General features: G+C 42.7%; 1 protein-coding gene across 17 annotated transcripts in view; it reads right to left on the bottom strand.

The window, feature by feature from the left end:
* The window catches only part of LOC122540026 (protein TANC2), a 1,063,581-nt gene that overhangs the window by 514,731 nt on the left and 526,093 nt on the right, over nucleotides 1-22,757 (bottom strand). For all 17 annotated transcript variants that reach the window (XM_043675319.1, XM_043675327.1, XM_043675320.1 and 14 more), the window contains one exon: nucleotides 821-1,003. In XM_043675319.1, the coding sequence (XP_043531254.1) occupies nucleotides 821-1,003 (183 nt within the window). The remainder of the gene's footprint in view (nucleotides 1-820; nucleotides 1,004-22,757) is intronic.

The following is a 22,757-nucleotide window of genomic DNA, read 5'->3' as shown; positions in this document are numbered from 1 at the left end:
ACTCAAATCAGTTCTTCTTGCCCAAGTGCTCCAGGTTGCACATATGTTGTGTTACTGCCTCAAAATAGAATCCCATTTGACTAAGTAATACTGCATCTAATTACTCAACTGAGAACAGCAACATATCTCAAGTATGAGTGACAAACAGCATGTAATTTGAAATCAACATTCAAAATAGTTACCACTATATTGAGATATTTACAGAGCTTTTAATGAGAAATACATATCATATTCACATACTACAGATTATGACTCTAATGCTGGTCAGGAACAAGTGTTGCAGATTCCAATGTGGACTGGTTTGAACTTAACCACGATCTTCTTTCAATGTCATAAATAATTATTAATAAAAATGTTTGTACATGGCTCTTACATGTAAAATATTACTTACAATGCAACAGTAACTACAACTCAAAAGAATAATTCATCGGCTTTAAAGTGATATGGAAGGAATCCAGTGGTTAAGGGCACTATACAAATGCAAGCTTTTTAATGTTTATGTAAATATTTAATAAGCAAACTTTTTGGCCAACTGCCAAACTGACATTAATGTAGATGGAATAGGAGAATGAAATACAACAGAACAGTAATCAATTGTGGGAAATATTTCCTTAACTATTGTCTCAAAAAAGTATGTTACAAATGAATTGAATGCCATGCTTGTGCAAATAAGACCAGTTACTATTTGCCAACTTGTTATTAACAGAAATCATTTTTAAATGGATACAGTACAGATATTACTCAATTCCTATATGAAGCAACTTTACCGTTTCAAATTGCATGTTTGTTTCCTTGCATTCATAATAAACTGACATTTTACCTGTTATTTTCTTTACAGGTTGAAGGCGGACACTAATAGATTGGTGTGTGAGCAGAGGGGAGGAGGGGAGAGAGCGGGACATCCCTTCCATTATCCGTATGTGCTGCATTCCTTCAGAAACTGGGAGGTTCGGCACAGTGTAATCTGGCTCAAAAGCACAGTCGTTCTCAGTATTGGACACACCTTGACAAAAAAAAATAAATATTTAGCCAGACATGTCAGACATCTCAGCACAACTTTAGACTGATGTAGATAAAGAGCAGACAAGAGAACTGCAGTAAACCTGCCACTTTTGGGTTAATTTTTCTACAAATTCTTTCGTCAAGAACTGGCAGCTGTCACCTATGGTGAGGATACAAATTTAGTCAGACAGTAGATGATTTTTCTACCCAGAAGTAGATGACACAGACAAAAAACAAATGCCATATCTTGGGGATAAGTCCAATAACAACAATTAATGTCTAAACTTCAGATTAAGAATGCTTGGCAACAGATAGCAGAGATACAAAAGCTGTTTGAGAAAGCAAGATATCCAACGATAAATAGACTCAATAAAAGTAATAATCTATAATGTGCTTCCAGAGACACACACTATCTGAACAAATTTGAGCTCCACTAATTGGAATCATTTAAGTATTTTGCAAAACTGGGACATTTAAAGAGAACATTTTGCCTTAGAAGTTAGACAACATGAAGTGGAAGAGAGAGATAACTCAGACTTCTAAAGTAATCTCTGTCATCATGGAGGAAAAATGAAATATGGAGTTATAGGAACACAGTGCACTGTAAAACTGCAGGAGTAATGGTTTGTCTTCAAAATTTGTAATGGAAATTCACTACAAGCTGCTGGAGAGTTCCCGAACAACACAGAGTTCAGGTATGAATACCATTTGCTCATTTATATGGCTGGGAAGAAGTTATAGAGTCATAGAAACATGCAGCATGGAAACAGGGCCTTCAGCCTAAATGATCCAAGCTGATCATGGTGCTCACTCAGCTAGCTCCAATTGCTCACATTTGGTCCATATCCCTGTAAACCCTTCCCATTCGTGTACCCATCCAAATGGTTTTTAAAGGTAGCTGCCTCAATTGCTTTCTCTGATCGATTTATACATCGACACAGAGGTTAATATTCCATCTTTGGCTCCAGTTGACACAGCATGAATAGTTGCAATGCCACCAGATCTATAGTCACAATATTATTTGTTCCACTTACACGGCCAGTGACCACATCTAGCCTGGTCCAACCTCAAGGTGTTGTAGGTTGTTCAGACTTTCTGTCTTCGAAACTAAGAGCTGGGAAGTAAACAATGAATACGGGCTTATTAGCAATTAAGTTGTAAAGCCATTATCTTTTAGGCCCAGACATAAGGCATTGTACAAGTCATAAACAGGTTGTGACTATACACATTTTAGTAAATCCTTTGTTAAAATTAAGAGATGGGGGGTAAAAGAAAGTAAGCAATGTGATTCAAAGGTGAAAGTGAGTACTGCAGATGCTGGAGATTAGAGTCAAAAGTGTGGTGCTAGAAAAGCACAGCAGGTCAGGCAGTGTCAGAGGAGTTGAAAAATCGACGTTTCGGGCAAAAGCCCCTCATAAGGAATGAGGCTGGGAGCCTCGGGAGTGGAGAGATAAATGGGAGGGGTTTGGGGCTGGAGGTAAGGTAGCTGAGAGTGCAATAGGTGGATGGAGATGGGTGTAAAGGTAATAGGTCGGAGGGGAGGGTGGTGCAGGAAGGAAGATGGACAGCTGGGACAGGTCAAGAGGTCAGTGTTGAGTTGGAAGGTTGGAACTAGGGTAAGGTGGGTGAAGAGAAAGTGAGAAAACTGGTGAAATCCACATTGATGCCATGGGGTTGGAGGGCCCCAAGGTGGAAGATCAGGCGTTCTTCCTCCAGGCCTTGGGTGGAAAGGGAGTGGCGATGGAGAAGGCCCAGGATCTGCATGTCCTCAGCAGAGTGGGAGGGGAAGTTGACCTCGTCAGGTCCACTGCCCGCCAAAATCAACCCTCCTCCCAGCACCTTCCCCTGCCAACGCAGGAATTGCAAAACCTGTGCCCACATCCACCTCCCGCCCCCCCCTCATCTCCATCCAAGACCTCAAAGGAGCCTTCCACATCCATCAAAGTTTCACCTGCATTTCCTCACATCATTTATTGTATCCTTTGCTCCTGATGTGGTCTCTTCTGTATTGGGGAGACAGGACATCTACTGGCAGAGCGCTTCAGAGAACATCTTCAGGACATCCCGCACCAACCAACCGCACTGCCCCGTGGCTGAATACTTCAACTACCCCTCCCACTCTGCCAACGACATGCAGGTCCTGGGCCACCTACATCGCCACTCCCTTCCCACCAAACGCCTGGAGGCAGAACGCCTCATTTTCCACCTCAGGACCCTCCAACACCATGGCATCAATGTGGATTTCACCGGTTTTCTCATTTCCCCTCCCCCCAGCATTCTCCAGTTCCAACCTTCCAACTCATCACCATCTTCATGACTTGTCCCATCTATCCATCTTCCTTCCCACCTATCTGCACCAACCTCCCCTCTGACCTATCACCTTTACCTCCACCTCCTATTGCACTCTCAGTTACCTTATCCCCAGCCCGATCCCCCTCCCATTTATCTCCCCTTCCCCAAGGTTCCCAGCCTCATCCCTGATTAAGGGCTTTTGCCTGAAACACCGATTTTCCTGCTCCTCGGATGCTGCCTAACCTGCTGTGCTTTTCCAGCACCACACTCTTGAATGTAATTTCAAGTGCAGCTGACCTCTTTGCGATAGCTTGCTTCAAAACTGATGATTAACATCAGGAAGTATCAAGTTCTTCTGACAAATGGGACACTCGGAGGCACAGTGTTGGTGGAAGTCACACCTTTTCTTAATCTCTGTGGTAATTAGAGGAATGCTTTTATTTCTTGTGTTTTACTAATGAAGCAACCATTAGCTCTCCTTACCAGTAAAATTAATCTTAGAAAATAAAATATATGAGATTAGAAGCTAGAAGTTTGTGGACAGCTGCCGATAAGATATATAAGTTGCCACAGAGGACAAACCCCAATGCCACTATCATGCTTCAGTAAGAACCAATGAAACAAATACAGTAACGCAGTAGTAGTAACAGTAAAACTCTCAGCCACTCAGTTTGAGTTCCAACCACGGGTACTCAGTGCTGGTCCAAACATGAACAACAGAGTTGAACGCAAGAGAGGTAATGAGAGTGGCTTTCCTTGACATCAAAGCAGCATTTGACTGAGTATAGTATCAAGGAGCCAATGGGAATCAAGAGGAAATTCTCCACAGGTTGGAGTCATATATGGTAGGAAGATCGTATGAGGAAAGGCTGAGGCACTTGGGGCTGTTTTCATTGGAGAAAAGAAGTGTACAAGATGATTAGGGGATTAGATAGGGTTGACCATGAGAACATTTTTCCACGTATGGAGTCAGCTATTACGAGGGGGCATAGCTTTAAATTAAGGGGTGGTAGGTATAGGACAGATGTTAGGGGTAGATTCTTTACTCAGCGAGTCGTGAGTTCATGGAATGCCCTGCCAGAAGCAGTGGTGGACTCTCCCTCTTAATGGGCATTTAAACGGGCATTGGATAGGCATATGGAGGATAGTGGACTAGTGTAGGTTAGGTGGGCTTGGATCGACGCAACATCGAGGGCCAAAGGGCCTGTACTGCGCTGTATTTTTCTATGTTCTATATCATATCTAGCACAAAGGACGATAGTTCTGGTTGTAGGTCAGTCATCTCAGCTCCAGGACATCACATTCTGAGTTCCTCAAGATAATGTTCTACGCCTAATGATCTTCATTTGCTCCATTAATGGATCTCCCGCCAACAGAAGGTCAGAAGTGGAAACGTTCACTAATGATTGTACAGTGTTCAAGACCATTTACACAGCTCAGATGTTGAAGCATTCGGTGTCCATCTGAATCATAGAATCTCTACAGTGTGGAAATAGGCCCACACCAAACAGCATCCCACCCAGACCCATCCCTCTATGCTCATATTTCCCATGGCTAACCCTCAGAGCCTACACATCCCTGAACACTACAGGTAATTTAGCATGGCCAATCTGCCTAACTTGAACATCTTTGAACCGTGGGAGGAAACCAGAGTAGCCGGTGGAAACCAACACACACGTGGAGAATGTGCAAACATCACACAGTCAGTCACCTGAGGGTGGAATTGAACCCGGGTCCTTGGCACTGTGAGGCAGCGGTGCTAACCACTGGGCCACTGTGCCACCACAATGCACCATGGAACAACACTTCAACAACACTCAGGCATGAGATGATAAATGGCAAGTAAAATTTCCACAAGTGCTAAGCAATGATCATCTCAAGCAAGAGAGATTCTAACCATCTCCCTATGATGTTCAATGACAGTACAATCGTTAAATGTTCCAACACCAATATTCTGGGATTACCATTAACCAGAAACTGAACTGGACCAGCTATATTAATAACGTAGACAAAGAACAGGTCAACGGTTAGGAATTCTGCAGCAAGCAAATCACCTCCTTTTCTCCAATGCCTATCTATCACCTATAAAACACATGAGAGACAATATTTTCAACATGCTTGGATGAGGGCAGCTACAACAACAATGAGGATTCTTAATGCCAGCCAGGGTTTAAAAAAAAGGTCCACTTGATTGACACATTTAACAATCACACTCTCCACTACTCATGCATTGTGGCTGCAAAATCTACCATCTACAGAATGTACTGCAGCAATTCACCCAGGTTCCTTCAATAGCATACTGCAAACCCACAACCTCTATCACCTAGAAGGAAAAGGGCAGCTGCTGCAAGAGAACACCATCACTTCAAGTTCCCCTCCAAGCCACAGCTCCTCCTGACGTGGAACTCTATCTTTATTCCTCAATGGTCACTGGGTCAAAATCTTGATATTCCCTTCCAAAGAGCACTGAGAGTATACTTAGGTGACAATATCTAGTGAGAAATATTTTCTCTTATTGGTAGATGATACCTTTCTCATTTGGCACTTTAAGATAAAAGTTTACTCTAAATGTTGATAGACATTCTATTCTTCAATAGTTGTAGATGTTCTATTCTCAGTTATCCCTAGATGTTCTTTGATATTCTAGAATAATTGTAAATAATTTCATACTAGATCATATTAGAGCTGGTATTGCATATTTGTGTAGTTATGGCGTAATAGTATACATAGCCGCTCAAAGTGTATTGATGGTGAACTTTTGTTAACAAAATAGTAAAATTTGTAGATTGGTTCATGAATGCTTTTCGGTTACAAATGAAACAAACCCTACACACTCTAGACTCCTTAAGTGGAGAATTATATATTCCAGAGAGAGAAGTCCCAGAACCTTAAAGTATCTGGGAGGCTTATTGCATATTAATAATAATTACAATTAACAGGCTATTTGGAAGAAAGTAATAAGAAGAAAAGCAGACTCTTTTGTAGTGAGGTGGCTTTGTGACTCCCATAAACAAGATTTAAACGTTTGCGGGATTGACTAGCCTGAACTCACTGGACAAAAGTTATCAATGAAATACTCCTGATCAAAGTATGAGTTAAAATATATAAATCACTTCACTTACACCACAAGGTGTTCAACACGGCAATTCATAATCTCAAGAACAATTAGGAATGGGCAATAAATGTTGGTCTACCAGTAATGTCCAAGTTTCAGCAACATTTTTTTTAGAAACTGCCTTAAAGTGGTTATTAGTGAAAACACCAGAAATTCACACCTGTGTCACAGGGAAATATGAAGATTGATGCACCCACATAATTTATGAGAATGAGGCTGTACTAGCAGAATTCCAAAGTGCAATTCCACCCTACGCAGCTGTAACGACTCTAACCATTGGAATATCTTTGAAGGGTTCCAGCCCGAAATGTTGATTCTCGTGCTCCTCGGATGCTGCCTGACCTGTTGTGCTTTTCCAGCAACACACTCTCGACTCTGATCTCCAGCATCACTTTCTCCCCAGTGAAATATCTGGGCTAGTACTTGTAACTGTAATGAGCCATAGTTTATAAAGGATGATAAGCATGTCTCTGTTACAGAAATTGGTTAGACAGCTTGAACTAGACTAATACTTAGACTAATACAACTTCGCCCATGACAGCGCTGTACAGGCCCTTTTCTTCAGCTCCTTTTCTGTACTTGCTCTTGACACCAGAGGTTCTTAAAGAATTGTATCCCTTCATGCAGAATTCTCCTGTAAGTCGGTTTCTTCTGAACGAGGGCCTGTAATGTGTTGATATCTATGTTGCATTTCTGAGGGAAGCCTTCAGAAAGTCTTTGAAACATCTCCTTTGAGCTCCTCTGATTCAAGTATCATTCGTGACCTGGATGATGATGATTTGCTTTGGCAGTCAACCTCCTAAGCTTGTGGCTGGCGCAGTAGAGTTGATTACGGATGAACATTGCCTTGATGCTGGTGCTGTTAGTTGCTTCTAGGGTTCTGATGTTAGTATACCTGTCCTCCCAGCTGATGAGAAGAATCTATCGCAAACTACATTGATGGTACTTCTCAAGGAAGTTGATGTGGTTTCTATATGTAGTCCGAGTCTGAAAGCGATATCGAAGGGTTGGAGGGATGACTGCCAAGGATTTTGGTACCAGAACAGATGTCACAGTCATTGAAGACTGTCATCCTTAGACAAAAAGTGATGCTTACAGTTTGGATGTGATGTTGAATCTCCGCATCAATATCAACCTTAGATGAGAGGTAGCTTCTCGGGTGAAGAAAATCTTCCATGTTTGGGAGGATTTCTCTGTTGATCCGAATGCAGGGATGGACTGGAACTTATTCTGAGAAAGGTTGATAAAATATTTCAGTCGTCTTGAGGTTGAGACTATGACCAATTCTTCTGTATGTTTCTATGAAGGCATTAAGCGAGGCTTGAAGATTCTGTTCTGGGATAAATGGCATTATCATTTGCATACTGAAGCTCCACAAGCGAGGTCAGTGTTGTTTTCTTCTTGGATTTCAGCCAGTTGAGGTTGAAACATTTAAATCACCTCCAAATGAAATGAGTTGTGTTTCCTGTGAGGTGTGCTGATTCCACCTTCAGTATTTCTCCTTTTCAAATCAGTAACTTTCTTCATGGTTAATTTTTCACTTGATTCTGACCAACATATCACTCACTCATAACTCTACTGAAGGCTGTAGAGTTCCCAGGTGGAAAATGAAGTGCTGTACTTTGAGCTTGCACTGAACTTCGCTGAGACACTTCAGCGAACCTGAAACAGAGATATTGACGGGAGAACATGGTGGTGTGTTGAAGTGATAGGCAACTGGAAGTGCAGGATCTTTTTTGCAGACTGAACACAGGTATTCTGTGAAGCGGTCAACCAAACTACACTTTGTTTTCCCAGTGTAGAGGAGACCACGGGATTTCCCATCATCCTCATGGCACCTGACCCAGCAACTGCACAAAGTGTAAGGATCGGTGCTGGGTCCACTACTTTTCAACATTTTTATAAATGATTTGGAGAGGTAGAGTTACTAAGTTTGCAGATGACACCAAAATTGGAGGAGTAGTGGATAGAGAAGGACATTACCTCAGATTACAACGGGATCTTGATCAGATGTGCCAATAGGTTGAGAAGTGGCAGATGGAGTTTAATTTAGATAAATGTGAGGTGCTGCATTTTGGGGAAAGCAAATCTTAGCAGGACCTGTACACTTAATGGTAAGGTCCTGGGCAGTGGTGCTGAACAAAGAGACCTTGGAGTGCAGGTTCACAACTCCTTGAAAATGGAGTTGCAGGGAAATTAGATTAGATTACTTACAGTGTGGAAACAGGCCCTTTGGCCCAACAAGTCCACACCGACCCTCCGAAGAGCAACCCACCCAGACGCATTCCCCTACATTTACCCCTTCAACTAACGCTACGGGCCATTTAGCATGGCCAATTCACCTAACCTGCACATTTTTGGACTGTGGGAGGAAACCGGAGCACCTGGAGGAAACCCACGCAGACACGGAGAGAATGTGCAAACTTCACACAGACAGTTGCCTGACGTGGGAATTGAACCCACGTCTCTGGCGCTGTGAGGCAACAGTACTAACCACTGTGCCGCCCACAATGATGGGATAATGAAGGCAGTGTTTGGTATGCTTTCCTTTATTGGTCAGAGTATTGAGTATAGGAGTTGGAAGGTCATGTTGCAGCTGTACAAGACATTGATTAGGCCACTGTTGGAACATTGCATGCAAATCTGGTTCCTTTCCTATCGGAAGGATGTTGTGAAACCTGAAAGGGTTCAGAAAAGATTTCCAAGGATGTTGCTAGGGTTGGAGGATTTGAGCTAAAGGGAGAGGTTGAATAGGCTAGGACTGTTTTCCCTGAAGCGTCAGAGGCTGAGGGGTAATCTTACAGAGGTTTATAAACCATGAAGTGTATGGATAGAATAAATAGATAAAGTCTCTTTCCTGGGGTGGGGGAGTCCAGAACTAGAAGGTATAGGTTTAGGGTGAGAGGGGAAAAATATAAAAGAGACCTACGGGGCAACTTTTTCACGCAGAGGGTGGTACATGTATGGAATGAGCTACCAGAGGAAGTAGTGGAGGCTAGTACAATTGCAACACTGAAAAGGCATTTGGATGGGTATATGAATAGGAAGGGTTTGGAGGGATATGGGCCAGGTGCTGGCAGGTGGGACTAGATTAGATTGGGATATCTGGTCGGCGTGGATGAGTTGGACCAAAGGGTCTGTTTCCATGGCTGTACATCTCTATGACTCTATGCTGCCAGACCTGCTGAACTTTTCCAGCAATTTCTGTTAAGTTTTTGTTTCTCAGCGTCCTCAGTGCTTTCGATTTTTATATCCATATAAAGTAGTTTATGAACAGGTTCCCTTTAGTAAGTCATGTATCTCAGACTGCCGTTTTAATTAAGGGAGCATACACTTTACTTTCTCGGATTGTAACTAATTCTCAAATTAACAACCATCTTGGATGATCTGTTCTCATCCATGATCTTCTACCTGGCTTTCAACATATCCACTCCATTGTGATCTTACCTCAAGTTATACATGTAGTTACTGCTTTCGATATATATAAAGTCTTAAGCAAGGTCTAACAATGAAATTAAGTAACCACATGTCTAAAGTCATATTCATTGTTATCAAGCTTTCTCTCAAATCATTTACTTATCTGTGATACAGTCAAAATTTTCAAAATTATGCCGAGACACAATAGATCGACAGAAACCTATTCCTTGGTCGAAACTCTACAGCGAAGAAGCCAAAGATGCAGGTTAAAAATGTTGGCAAAAGATCCTAAGGCAACATGAGAAAGAATGTATTTGCATAGCAAGTAGTTAAAATCTGTAATCTGTGATAGGGTTAGGGTTACACATTCTCATCATAAATTGCTGCAACATATTTAATCCAGTACCAGAGAATTTTATGACACAGTAAATAGTCATGACATCCAGGAATGTCTAAACTTGCTGTCTGCTGGAATGACTCAAACCTCCACAACCCTGGTCACGATTACAAACTTTTCCAATTTCCCGCCCCAAAAAGGATGCAATATCATAGAATCAACCATTTACTGTTCCGTGCTGCATCATAAGAATATATCCCCCAACTTCTCTGTCACCATTGCAATAATTTTAAATCATTGAGGCAGCAACTTCTAAACTTGCAGGAATATGCTTTCCAGGATTATTCTCTTAAAATCTTGCAAAATTAAAATCAAAACTTTAATTACCTTTTAGCCCTGGCAGAACGATTATGTGTGTCAAGTGTAGCTCGTGAAGTCCCATTTTCAAACCATAATAATTCAAATTAAGTAGATCCACAGTAAAGTTTTGTGTTGAGACAAATTTAAACAGATTATCACAATTACTAAAGTTTCCTTGAAACTAAAGCAGAACTTTGTTCACGAAAAATCACAGATACCAAGAATTAAAACAAGTACAGGTAGGACAAAAAGAACATTGACAAGAAGGAAAGTCCAAATAAATATCTGCAGTAAATTGTTGGCACTTATTGCTCAAGTTCCTGGCTGAAGCGAAGAGGTTAACTCAGCCAAATGCAGCAGCTACAAAGGCTTGTACAAGTAGGCCCCATAGGCTAGTAAATTTTGAGAGAGAGAGATGGTTTCTTAGTTGCCATTATTTCTGTAGTTTCAGCACTTTCACACACCTCTCATTTTGTTTTCCCTCAGTAGAAACTCACCTGAGGGTGGTTCTCAGAGCTTTCTGTTTGGAGTCCTGCACACTGGTTTTACTTAGCCAGTTTTTTTAAAAAACACAGTTCAAAGTAATGGTGTGTTAATTTTGAGAAACCAACAGTTCCACAAAGCAAATTCTATCAATTATGCAGAATCCCTTTGAAGTTTTCCACCTGCTGTTTCTCTTCAAAGCTTTAACCAACATCTCCATTGTTTCTTTGCAAACTCCTGGTATTTCAAGAGTCTTTACATGTCCAATCATGTCTCTTTGCAATCCGCTCAGAGCCGATGACTGTCAAGTGACTAGCAGCAACCATACTTTTTTTAGCTTCAAGTCCAGTTAGAGTCAAACTGGTTTTATTTAACCAAAATCTACAATGCCATATTTGTTCATGACATGGCCCCCTCTTCTCCAGTGGAAAAAATCTCGAGTATCAGAAGAATCTCAAATACATTCCAATGCCTGGAATAATTCTGGTGAATTGATGCTGTAAATTTCCTTTGGCTGCTAAAAAAAAAGCCTCCGTCCATGCGAGTTTTGCTGACTACTAAAAACAAAAAAAAGTTCCAATTCAACTCAATATGTGATCCCTGACTTTCTGGGTTTAGAAAAACAAACATTGATTAAATCACAACAGGAGCTACAGCTCAGCTAATAGCACTGCCATTCTGAAATTGTAGTAAGATCACACTGTAGTAAGTATAACGAGTAGCTATTGCTATACTTAATCATTAAAAATAGTAGGCATTTACTCACTACACTCAATCTAGAAGTATAGCTTGAGAAAAACAGAAATTGATGTAACAGGAAATAAGAGGAAAAACAACCAAGCAGACTAGGAGAAAGGTCAAAAGAATTTATTTAAACAACTGGGAGCAAAAGTAAACCATAGATTGCACTGTACCATAAAAATAACTGACTTGATGAAAGATATTACCATATGTTCCGAAGGCTGGAATAACCTAGTTCATGACAAATGGTTCCCTGAAATGTCACTCATTTGACTTGTTTATATAGAACTACGCTTATGTCATGTCAATTGTCTGAGTTTACTTTTTCACTGGATTGTGGCCAGTAATGCAATGTTTGTGTAATCCCCTGCAATGGCAGTTTAAAAAAAGGACATTTTTATAACAGAGCTAACGTACATGTGGAGCCAAGTGCAAATCCTCTTAGCTGACCTTTACTATGACTGCTCCTCAAACAGAATGTTAAGTGTAACGAGGACAATTGCTCAATTTGTTCTTTCAGAGATACCTCTGTTTTTTCCCTCCGTTTCGTGAAACCATACTCAGGAGCATCACCTTCTCTCACACAAGGTTGCATCAAACAACCCCACCACCCTGTGGCTGACCATTTGAACTCCACCAACAACATGCAAGTTCTGGGCCTTCTTCACCACCAAATCCAAGCCACCAATGAGTGGAGGAAAAATGCCTCATCTTTCACCTTGGGAACCTTCAACTACACGACATCAACCTTGACTTCACCAATTTCCAAATCTCCCCACCCCCCCAAATCATCCCAGATCCAACCTTACAACTCGGCACTGCCCTCTTGACCTGTCCATTTTTCTTCCCACTTATCTGCTCCACTCTCCCCACTGACCTATCACAATCACCCCCCACCTGCATCCACTTATCGCCTCCCCAGCTACTTTCCCCCCACACCTCCACCTTCCTATTGATCTCTCAGCCCCCTTTCCCCCAATCCACATTCCTGAAGGGATTATGCCTGAAATGTCAATTCCCCTGCTCCTCCGATGCTGCCTGACCTGCTGTGCTTCTCCTGCACCAAACATTTCAACTCTGATCTCCAACATCTGCAGTCCTCACTTTCTCCCAGTTCACACTTCAGCTCACTGAACAGTTTTATTCCTCTGGTCCACTACTTTTTCCCATTTAAGAGGGACGGAGGGTTATTTATTACAACTAAACATACCTTAACTGCCGAATACTGATAGTAACTGGTTTGATAAAAGTTGCGAGGAGAAAGTGAGGGCTGCAGATGCTGGAGATCAGAGCTGAAAATGTGTTGCTGGAAAAGCGCAGCAGGTCAGGCAGCATCCAAGGAACAGGAGAATCGACGTTTCGGGCATAAGCCCTTCTTCAGGATAAAAGTTGCATCTACTTTCAGTGTCAAGGATCAACCAATAGCCTTCTCCAACTACAACAGATACCTTCAGTTGCACTTCCTCTCCCTCCTCCAACATTTGAAACTTATGACTTACCCTAATCTTCAAAACTTGTTTGGAAATAGGATCTTTTTCACTCGATGTCAAGAATCTAATTTCTGCCTATCACCTCTCATTTTCCAATTGATTAGCACATGTCGTTCAGGCTGGGAAAATTCTGTCTCACGTGTCTGTTTTGCTTGTCCTTCCGGGTGGTAGAGGTTGGAGGTTTGCAAAGTACTGACAAAGCAACCTTGGGGAGTTGCTGCAGAACATCTTGTATACAGCACACACTGCTAGCATGTCAGTCGCATACGGGCACAGAACAAGAGGACTGCTTTGTACCAAACTGTGTTGAGCTTCTTGTGAAGCCACACTTGCCAACATTGGAAAATATTCTGTCACAGCTCAAACTTCAATGGTGAGAGATTAAGAGGGAAATCTGCAGGTATTTCCATGTATCTGCTACTGGTGGCAGAGATCACTATTTTGGAAGATGCTGTCAAATGAAACTTGTTGAGTGGCTGCAATGCATATTGTACATACAAAGATACAAATTAAGAATAAAAATAGGCCATTTGCCTCCTTCCATTCTCTGCCATTCCATAAGATCATTGACGATCAGTTTGTATTTTAAATTCAACATCTCCATCTACTCCAGGAACCTTTGGTTCCCTTGAGTTAAAAATATTCCAGGACCATCGTGCATCACTTTTCTGAGGTTGAGTTCCCAAGTCTATCAAATCACCCTGAAAAAAAAACTCGTGTCTATCCTTAAACACAATCCCTAATTTTAAAATAGTTTATATGTCCTGTGTGTTTGTAATGAAGGATGGGGCATCAATTGAGCATGCTATCTCTGGGAATGATGTTGACCATAAGATTTCCTAAAGCCACATTCATGGTGTTTTTGATATATTAGGAACATCATCTGTCATTTTCTTTTAAATGACTGACCGCTTGGGGGGTTTGTACAATGTTGCAGTATACTCTACAAAGCCACTGTCAGCTTCAGTATTTCAATGGAAGAGGCCTAACAGGGAGGACAGATGGACTCAGGCCATGGATCGGGACATAGGACTGGGATATCATAGCAATTGCAAAGATGTGGCTCAGGAATGGGCAGCACAGTGTTCCAGGATACAAATGCTAGAGGAAGGCTAGAACGGGGGGAAAGGGAAAGGGAAAGAAGGAGGAGGAGGCGGAGGAGGAGGAGGAGGAGGAGGAGGAGGAGGAGGAGGAGGAGTGATGTTTTTGATAAGAGATATCATTATGACTGTACTTAGGGAGGATATTGCTGGGACTACATCCAGGGATGTTATTTGGGTGGAACTGAGAAATAAGAAAAGCATAATCACCTTATTGGGATTGTATTACAGTTCCCCCCCACCCCCTCAAATAGTCAGGAGAAAATTGAGAAACAAACTTGTAAGGAGACTTCAGTTATCTCTAAGAATAATAGGGTAGTTATGGTAGAGGATTTTAACTTTCCAAACATAGACTGGAGCTGCCATAGTGTTAAGGATTTAGATGGAGAGGAATTTGTTAGGTGGGTACAAGAAAAGTTTCTGATTCAGTATGTGGATGGATTGACGAGAGAAGGTGCAAAACTTGATCTACTCTTAGGAAATAAGTCAGGGCAAGTGACTGAGGTGTCAGTAGGGAAGCACTTTAGGGCCAGTGACCATAATTCAATCAGTTTTAAAATAGTGATGGAAAAGGACAGAACAGATCTAAAAGTTGAAGCTCTAAATTGGAGAAAGGTCAATTTTGACAGTATTGGGCAAGAAGTTTCTAAAGTTCATCGGGGGTAGATGCTTATAGGTAAAGGGACAGCTGGAAAATGGGAAGCCCTCAAAAATGAGACAGAGTCCAGAAACAGTATGTTCCTGTGAGGATGAAAGGTGTAGGCTGGTAGGTGTAGGGAATGCTGGATGACATAGAGGAATTGAGGTACTGGTCATGAAAAAGGAAACATATGTCAGGTATAGACAGGATAGATCGAGTGAATCCTTAGAAGAGTATAAAGGCAGTAGGAGTATACTTAAGAGGGAAATCAGGAGGGCAAAACAGGGACATGAGATAGCTTTGGCAAATAGAATTAAGGAGAATCCAAAGGGATTTTACAAATACATGGGCAACATGGTGGCACAGTGGTTAGCACTGCTGCCTCACAGCACCAGAGACCCGGGGTTCAATTCCCGCCTCAGGCGACTCTCTCTGTGGAGTTTGCACATTCTCCCCGTGTCTACGTGGGTTTCCTCCAGATGCTCTGGTTTCCTCCCACAATCCAAAAATGTGCAGGTTAGGTGAATTGGCCTGGCTAAATGGCCCATAGTGTTAGGTGAATGGGTAAATACAGGGGAATGGGTCTGGATGGGTTGCGCTTCGACGGGTCAGAGTGGACTTGTTGGGCCGAAGGGCCTGTTTCCACACTGTAAGTAATCTACAAAGGGGAACTAGGGAGAATAAAGTCCCTCCGAGATCAGCAAGGAAGGCTATACGTGGAAGCACAGGAGCTGAAGGAGATACTAAACGAATATTTTGCATCAGTGTTTACTATGGAGGACAACATGGAAGTTATAGTGTGTGTGGAAATAAATGGTGACATCTTGAAAAATGTCCATATTATAGAGGTAGTGGTTCTGGAAGTCTTAAGTTGCACAAAGGTGGATAAGTCCCCAGGACCTGATCAGGTGTACCCAAGAAGTCTGTCAGAAGCTGATGGAAGTTATTGCTGGGGTCCTTGCTGAGGTATTTATATGATCAATAGTCACAGGTGGCGCTGGAAGACTGGAGGTTGACTAATGTGGTGCCACTATTTAAGAAAGGGATGGTAAGGAAAAGCTAGGGAACTATAGACTGGTGAGCCTGAGATCCGTGGTGGGCAAGTTGTTGGATGGAATATTGATCATTACAGCAAACTACAGGCCCTGGATGTTGTGCTGACCTGTGAAACCAATTTGAAGGCTATCTATCCTACACGATTTCACTTTCATCCATAGGTTTATCCAATGATCATTTAAATGCCCTTAAAGTTGGCAAGTCTACGACCATTGCAGGGAGCCATTCCATGCTCCTGCTACTCTGAGTACAGAATCTAGCTCTGACATCTGCCTCTGACCTCTATCACCCCTCAATTTAAAGCTACGCCCCCTCACGCTAGCCATCATGATCCAAGGAAAAAGGCTCTCACTTGTCCACCCGATCTAACCCTCAGATTTTCATATATATCTCAATTAAGTCACCTCTCAACCTTCTTCTACCTAATGAAAACAGCCTCAAGTCCCTCAGCTTTTTTTTCATAAGACCTTCCCTCCATACCAGGCATCATCAAGTAAATTACCTCTGAACCCTTTACAAAGCATCCACACCCTTCCAATAATGCAGTGACTAGAAATGTATGCAGTATTGAAAGTACAGCCCCACCAGAGTTTTTTTACAACTGCAAAATGACTTTCTGGCTCCAAAACCTAATCCCTCTACCAGTAAAAGCTAACACACCATATGCCTTCTTAACAACACTATCAACCAGAGTGGCAACCTTCAGGGATCTCTGTACATGAACACAGAGATCTCTCTGCTCATCTACACTACCAAGAATCTTACCACTAGTCCAGTACTCTTTAATCTAATTGCTCCTTCCAAAGTAAATTATCTCACACTTTTCCACATTAAACTCCATTTGCCACCTCTCAGCCCAGCTCTGCAGCTTATCTGTCTCCCTCTGTAACCTGCAACATCCATTATCACTGTCCAAAACTCCACCGACCTTATTGTCATCCACAAAGTTATTAACCCATCCTTCTACACCCTCACCCAGGTCATATATAAAAATAACAAACAACAGTGGACCCAAAACAGATTCTCACGGTACATCACTCGTAACTGAACTCCAAAATAAATATTTCCCATCACCACCACCCTCTGTCTTCTTTCAGCTAGCCAAGTTCTGTTCCAAACCACTAAATCACCCTTAATCCCATGCCACAGTATTTTGTGCAATAGCCTATCATGGGGAACCCTATCAAACGCCTCAGTGAAATCCACATACACCATATCAAATGCTTTATCCTCATCCACCTGTTTGGTCACCTTCTCAAAAACTCAATAAGGTTTGAGAGGCATGATCTACCCTTCACAAAACCATGTTGACTATCCCGAATCAACTTATTCCTTTCCAGATGATTATAAATCCCATTTCTTATAATCTTTTCCAACACTTTACCCACAACCGGAGTAAGGTTCACTGATCTATAAGTAAACATAACTAAACATAATTACCAGGTTGTCTCTACTCCCCTTCCTGAACAAGGGGACATTTGTTACCCTCTACTCTGGCACTATTTCTGCAGACAATGACAATATAAAGATCAAAGCCAAAGGCTTTATCCTAGAATCCTAGGATAAATCCCATCCGGCCCAACGGACTTATCTATTTTCACAGTCTAGATTAGAGTGGTGCTGGAAAAGCACAGCAGGTCAGGCAGCATCCAAGGAGCAGGAAAATCGATGTTTCGGGCAAAAGCCCTTCATCAGGAATCGTATCTATTTTCACACTTGCAAAATTGCTACCACCTCCTCCTTGTGAACCTCAATCCCATCTAGTGTAGTAGCCAGTATCTCTGTATTCTCCACGACAATATTATTTTTTTTCCAGTGTGACTCCTCGGACTCCACACAAAACTTCCCACTATTGTCCTTGATATACCTAGAAAAAGCTTTAGGGTTTTCCTTGATTCTATCTGCCAATGACTTCTCATGACCCCTCCTGGCTATTTGTAGTTCTCTCTTTAGGTCTTTCCTGCCGAGCTTCTAACTCTCAAGCGCCCTGACCGAGCCTTCACATCACATCCTAACATAAGCTTTCTTCTTTTTCTTGACGAGATTCAACTTCCTTAGTAAACCACGCCTCCCTGGCTCGACCCTGCCTGACAGATACATACTTATCAAGGACACGCAGTAGCTGTTCCTTGAATAAACTGCACATTTCAATTGTGCCCATCCCCTGAAGTTTCCTTCCCCATCCTATGCATCCTAATTCCTCTCTAATCACACCATAATTGCCTTTTCCCCAGTAACAAGTCTTGCCCTGCTGTATATGCCTATCCCCTTCTGTAGCTAAAGTAAACATAACTAAATTGTGGTCACTATCACCGAAGTGCTCAACTATCTCCAAATTTAACATCTGGCTGGGTTCATTACTCTGTACAAAATCTAGTGTGGCTTTGCATCTTCTTGTCCTATCTACATACTGTGGCAGGAAACCACTCTGCACACATTAGACAAAAACTGACCCATCTAAAGTACTCGAACTGCAGCATTTCCAGTCAATATTTGGAAAGTTAAAACCCCCATAACAACTACCCTGTTCCTCTTGCTCCTATCCAGAATCATCTTTGCAATCCTTTCCTCTACATCTCAATAACGTCTCCTTTCCTGTTTCTAACCTCAGCCCATACTCTCTCAATAGACAAGTTCTCAAACGTCCTTTCTGCCCCGTAATACTGTCCTCGACTAACAATGCGACACCTCCTCTTCTTTGAACACTTTCTCTGTTCCTACTGAAAAATCTAAATCCCAGAATCTGCAATAACCATTATTGTCCCTGCTCAACCATGTCTCCGAAATGGCCTAACATCGAAGCCAGAGGTACGAACCCATGCTGCAAGTTCAGCCATCTTATACCACATCCCTCTGGCATTGAAGTAGACACACTTCAAAGCACCTTCCTGCTTGTCTGTGCAATCTTACGGCTTGAAACCATATTTCTGACCTCACTAGATTAGATGAGATAAGATTAGATCTCCCCCTCCCAAGTCCAGACCAACCCTCCGAAGAGTAACCCAACCCCCTCTGACTAATGCACCTGACACTATGGACAATTTAGCATGGCCAATTCACCTGACCTGCGCATCTTTCCACTGTGCGAGGAAACTGGAGCACCCAGAAGAAACCCACGCAGACACGGGGAGAATGTGCAAACTCCACACAGACAGTTGCCCAAGGCCGGAATTGAACCTGGGAGCCTGGCGCTGTGAGGCAGCAGTGCTCACCACTGAGCCACCGTGCCAATCAACTACTCTCAATCTCCTGGACACTGAAACTACAATTTAGGTTCCCATCCCCCTGCTGAATTAGTTATAATGTATTATACATCTGTAAACCAAATTGTTTCAGAGACGAAATTTTTAACACATTTTTAACAAATTTTTAACACCCTCCCAAAGAGCATCAGCAAATTTCCCCTCCCAGGATATTGGTACCTGGTTCAGGTGTTGACCATCCTGTTTGTGGAGGCCAGAATAGTAACACGTGGCACAGGCAACAAATCAGAGTTAACAACTCTGTTTGTTCTAGCACCAAGCTTAAACCCTAGCATCCTGAATTTCTGCCTTAAATCCCCATCCCTTTTCCTACCTATGTGCTTAATGCTTCCGTGGACCACGATGCTTCCCCTCCCCCCCAAGGATCCCAGCATCACAAACCCTGGCACCTGGGAGGCAATACACCAACCGTGAGTCTCTCTCATTCCCACAGAACCTTCTATCTGCCCCCTTTGCTATGGAGACCCCAATGTAAAATGCTCTGCTCCTCTCTTCCCTTCCATTCTGAGTAACAGGGACTGACTGTCAGAATGTCAAATTCTGATGAAGGGCTTATGCCTGAAACATGAACTCGCCTACTCCTCAGATGCTGTCTGACCTTCTGTGTTTTTCCAACAACACTCTTGACTCTGATCTCCAGTCCTCATTTCTCCTACGTTCTGTACCACAGACCTGTACCCCATGGCTTACCCCCCTCTCCCCCCGCCCCCACCAGTATCCAAAAAATGGTGTACATTTTTACGGAGGGGAACAGCCACAAGGGACCTGCATTGTCTGCTGGTTCCTTTTCCGTCCCTTACTGTAACCCATCTGGCTTTTTCTTGTACCTGAGGTGCGACTACCTCCCTGTAACTCCTCTCAATAACGCCCTCTGCCTCCCGAATGATCCGAAGTTCATCCAGCTCCAGATCCAGTTCCATAACGCCGATTTTAAGGAGCTGGAATTGGGTGCACTTCCCGCAAATAAAATCAGCAGGGAAACCCTTACCTCCCATATATGGCAGGAGAAACATCCAACTGCCCTAACCGCCATTCCCCCAATTCTAAATTCCCAAAAGACTATTGAAAAAAAATAATATATAACAAAAACACCTTACTACCCTGGAATCCTGAGGGACAGGTTTTACATGTATTTGGTAAGGCAGCATGGTTTAGATTAGATTAGATTAGATTCCCTACTGTGTGTAAACAGGGCCCTTCAGCCCAACAACTCCACACCAACCCTCCGAAGAGTAACCCAGCCAGACCCATTTCCCTCTGACTAATGCAACAAACACTATAGGTAATTTAACATAGCCAATCCACCTGAACTGCACATCTTTGGACTGTGGGAGGAAACCGGAGCAAGCCCACGCAGATACGGGGAGAACGTGCAAACTCCAAGGCTGGAATCGAACCTGGGACTGTGCATGGGAAATCACATCTCACTAACTTGATTGAGTTTTTTTAAAGTAACGAGGAGAATTGATGAAGGCATGAACATGATCTATATTGAATTCAGTAAGGAGTTCAACAGGGTTCCTCATGGTAGACTGGTTAGCAAGTTTAGATCACATGAAATATAGAACTGGCTCTAAGGTGGTGGTGGAGGGTTGACCTTTCAGACTGGAGGCCTGTGACCAGCGGTATGCCACACTGATCGGTGCTGGGTCCACTGCTTTTCATCTCTTATATAAATGATTTGGATGTGAACATAGGAGGAATCGCTACTAAGTTTGCAGATGACACCTAATTTGGAGGTGTAGTGGACAGTGAAGGAGGTTATCTCAGATTACAACGGAATCTTGATCAGATGGGCCAGTGGACCGATGAGTGGCAAATGGCATTTAATTTAGATAAATGTGAGGTGCTACATTTTGGAAAGGCAAATCAGGCAGGACTTGTGACATGGGACAGCAGGTTCATAGTTCCTTGATAGTGGAGTCGCAGGTAGATAGTGAAGGCGTCATTTGGAATGCTTTCCTTTATTGGACAGAGCATCGAGTACAGGAGTTGGGAGGTCATGTTGAGTCTGTACAGGAGATTGGTTAGGCCACTTTTGGAAGTTGTGTGCAATTCTCATCTCCCTCCTATCAGGAGGAGACTGTGAAACTTGAAAGCGTTCAGAAACGATTTACAAGGATGTTGCCAGGGTGGTAGGGCTTGAGCAATAGGGGGAGGCTGAAAAGGCTTGGGCTGATTTCTGTGGAATGTCAGAGGCTGAGGGGTGCCCTTATAAAAGGTTTATAAAATCATAAGGGGCATGGATAGAATAAAAGGAGACGATCTTTTCTCTGGGTTGGGCAAGTTCAGAACTACAGGGCATAGTTTTTGGGTGAGAAGGAAAAAAAAATTAAAAGGGACTTAAGGGCAACTTTTTCATGTAGAGGGTGATATGCAAATGGGATGAGCTGCCAGAGGAAATGGTAGAGGCTGGCACAATTACACTGTTTAAAAGGCATCTGGATGGGATTATGAAAAGGAAGGGATAAGAGGGAAATAGGCCAATTACTGGCAAATGGGACCAGATTAGTTTACGATGGTGAGTTTTGAGAAGATAGAGTCATAGAATCATAGAGATGTACAGAATGGAAACAGACCCTTCCACGCCGACCAGATATCCCAACCCAATCTAGTCCCACCTGCCAGCACCTGGCCCATATCCCTCCAAACCCTTCCTATTCATATACCCATCCAAAAGCCTCTTAAATGTTGCAATTGTACTAGCCTCCACCACGTCCTCTGGCAGCTCATCCCATACAATTACCACCCTCTGTGTGAAAAAGTTGCCCCTTAAGTCTCTTTTATATCTTTCCCCTCTCACCCTAAACCTATGCTCTCTAATTCTGGACTCCTTGACCCGATGAAAAAGTCTTTGTCTATTTATCCTATCCATGCCCCTCAATTTTGTAAATCTCTATAAGGTCACCCCTCAGCCTCCGACGCTGCAGGGAAGACAGCCCCAACCTGTTCAGACTCTCCCTATTGGTCAAATCTTCCAACCCAAGCAACATCTTTGTAATTCTTTTCTGAAACCTTTCAAGTTTCAAAACATCTTTCCGATAGGGAGGAGACCAGAATTGCACGTAATATTCCATCCAATATTCTAAACAATGTCCTGTACAGCCACAACATGACCTCCCAACTCCTATACTCAATACTCAAGAAAGCATACCAAATGCCTTCTTCACTATCCTATCTACCTGCGACTCCACTTTCAAAGAACTATGAACCTGCACTTCAAGGTCTCTTTGTTCAGCAACACTCCCTAGGACCTTACCATTAAGTGCATAAGTCCTGCTAAAATTTGCTTGTCCAAAATGCAGCACCTTGCATTTATCTGAATTAAACTCCATCTGCCACTTCTCAGCCCATTGGCCCATCTGGTACAGATCCTGTTGTAATCTGAGGTAACCCTCTTCACTGTCCACTACACCTCCAATTTTGGTGTCATCTGCAAACTTACTAACTGTACCTCTAAT

This window comes from Chiloscyllium plagiosum, chromosome 33 (genome assembly GCF_004010195.1).
Source record: "Chiloscyllium plagiosum isolate BGI_BamShark_2017 chromosome 33, ASM401019v2, whole genome shotgun sequence".
Lineage (NCBI taxonomy): Eukaryota > Metazoa > Chordata > Chondrichthyes > Orectolobiformes > Hemiscylliidae > Chiloscyllium > Chiloscyllium plagiosum.
Note: the sequence above shows the minus strand (reverse complement) of the source record. Positions and strands in the feature narration are given on the sequence as shown.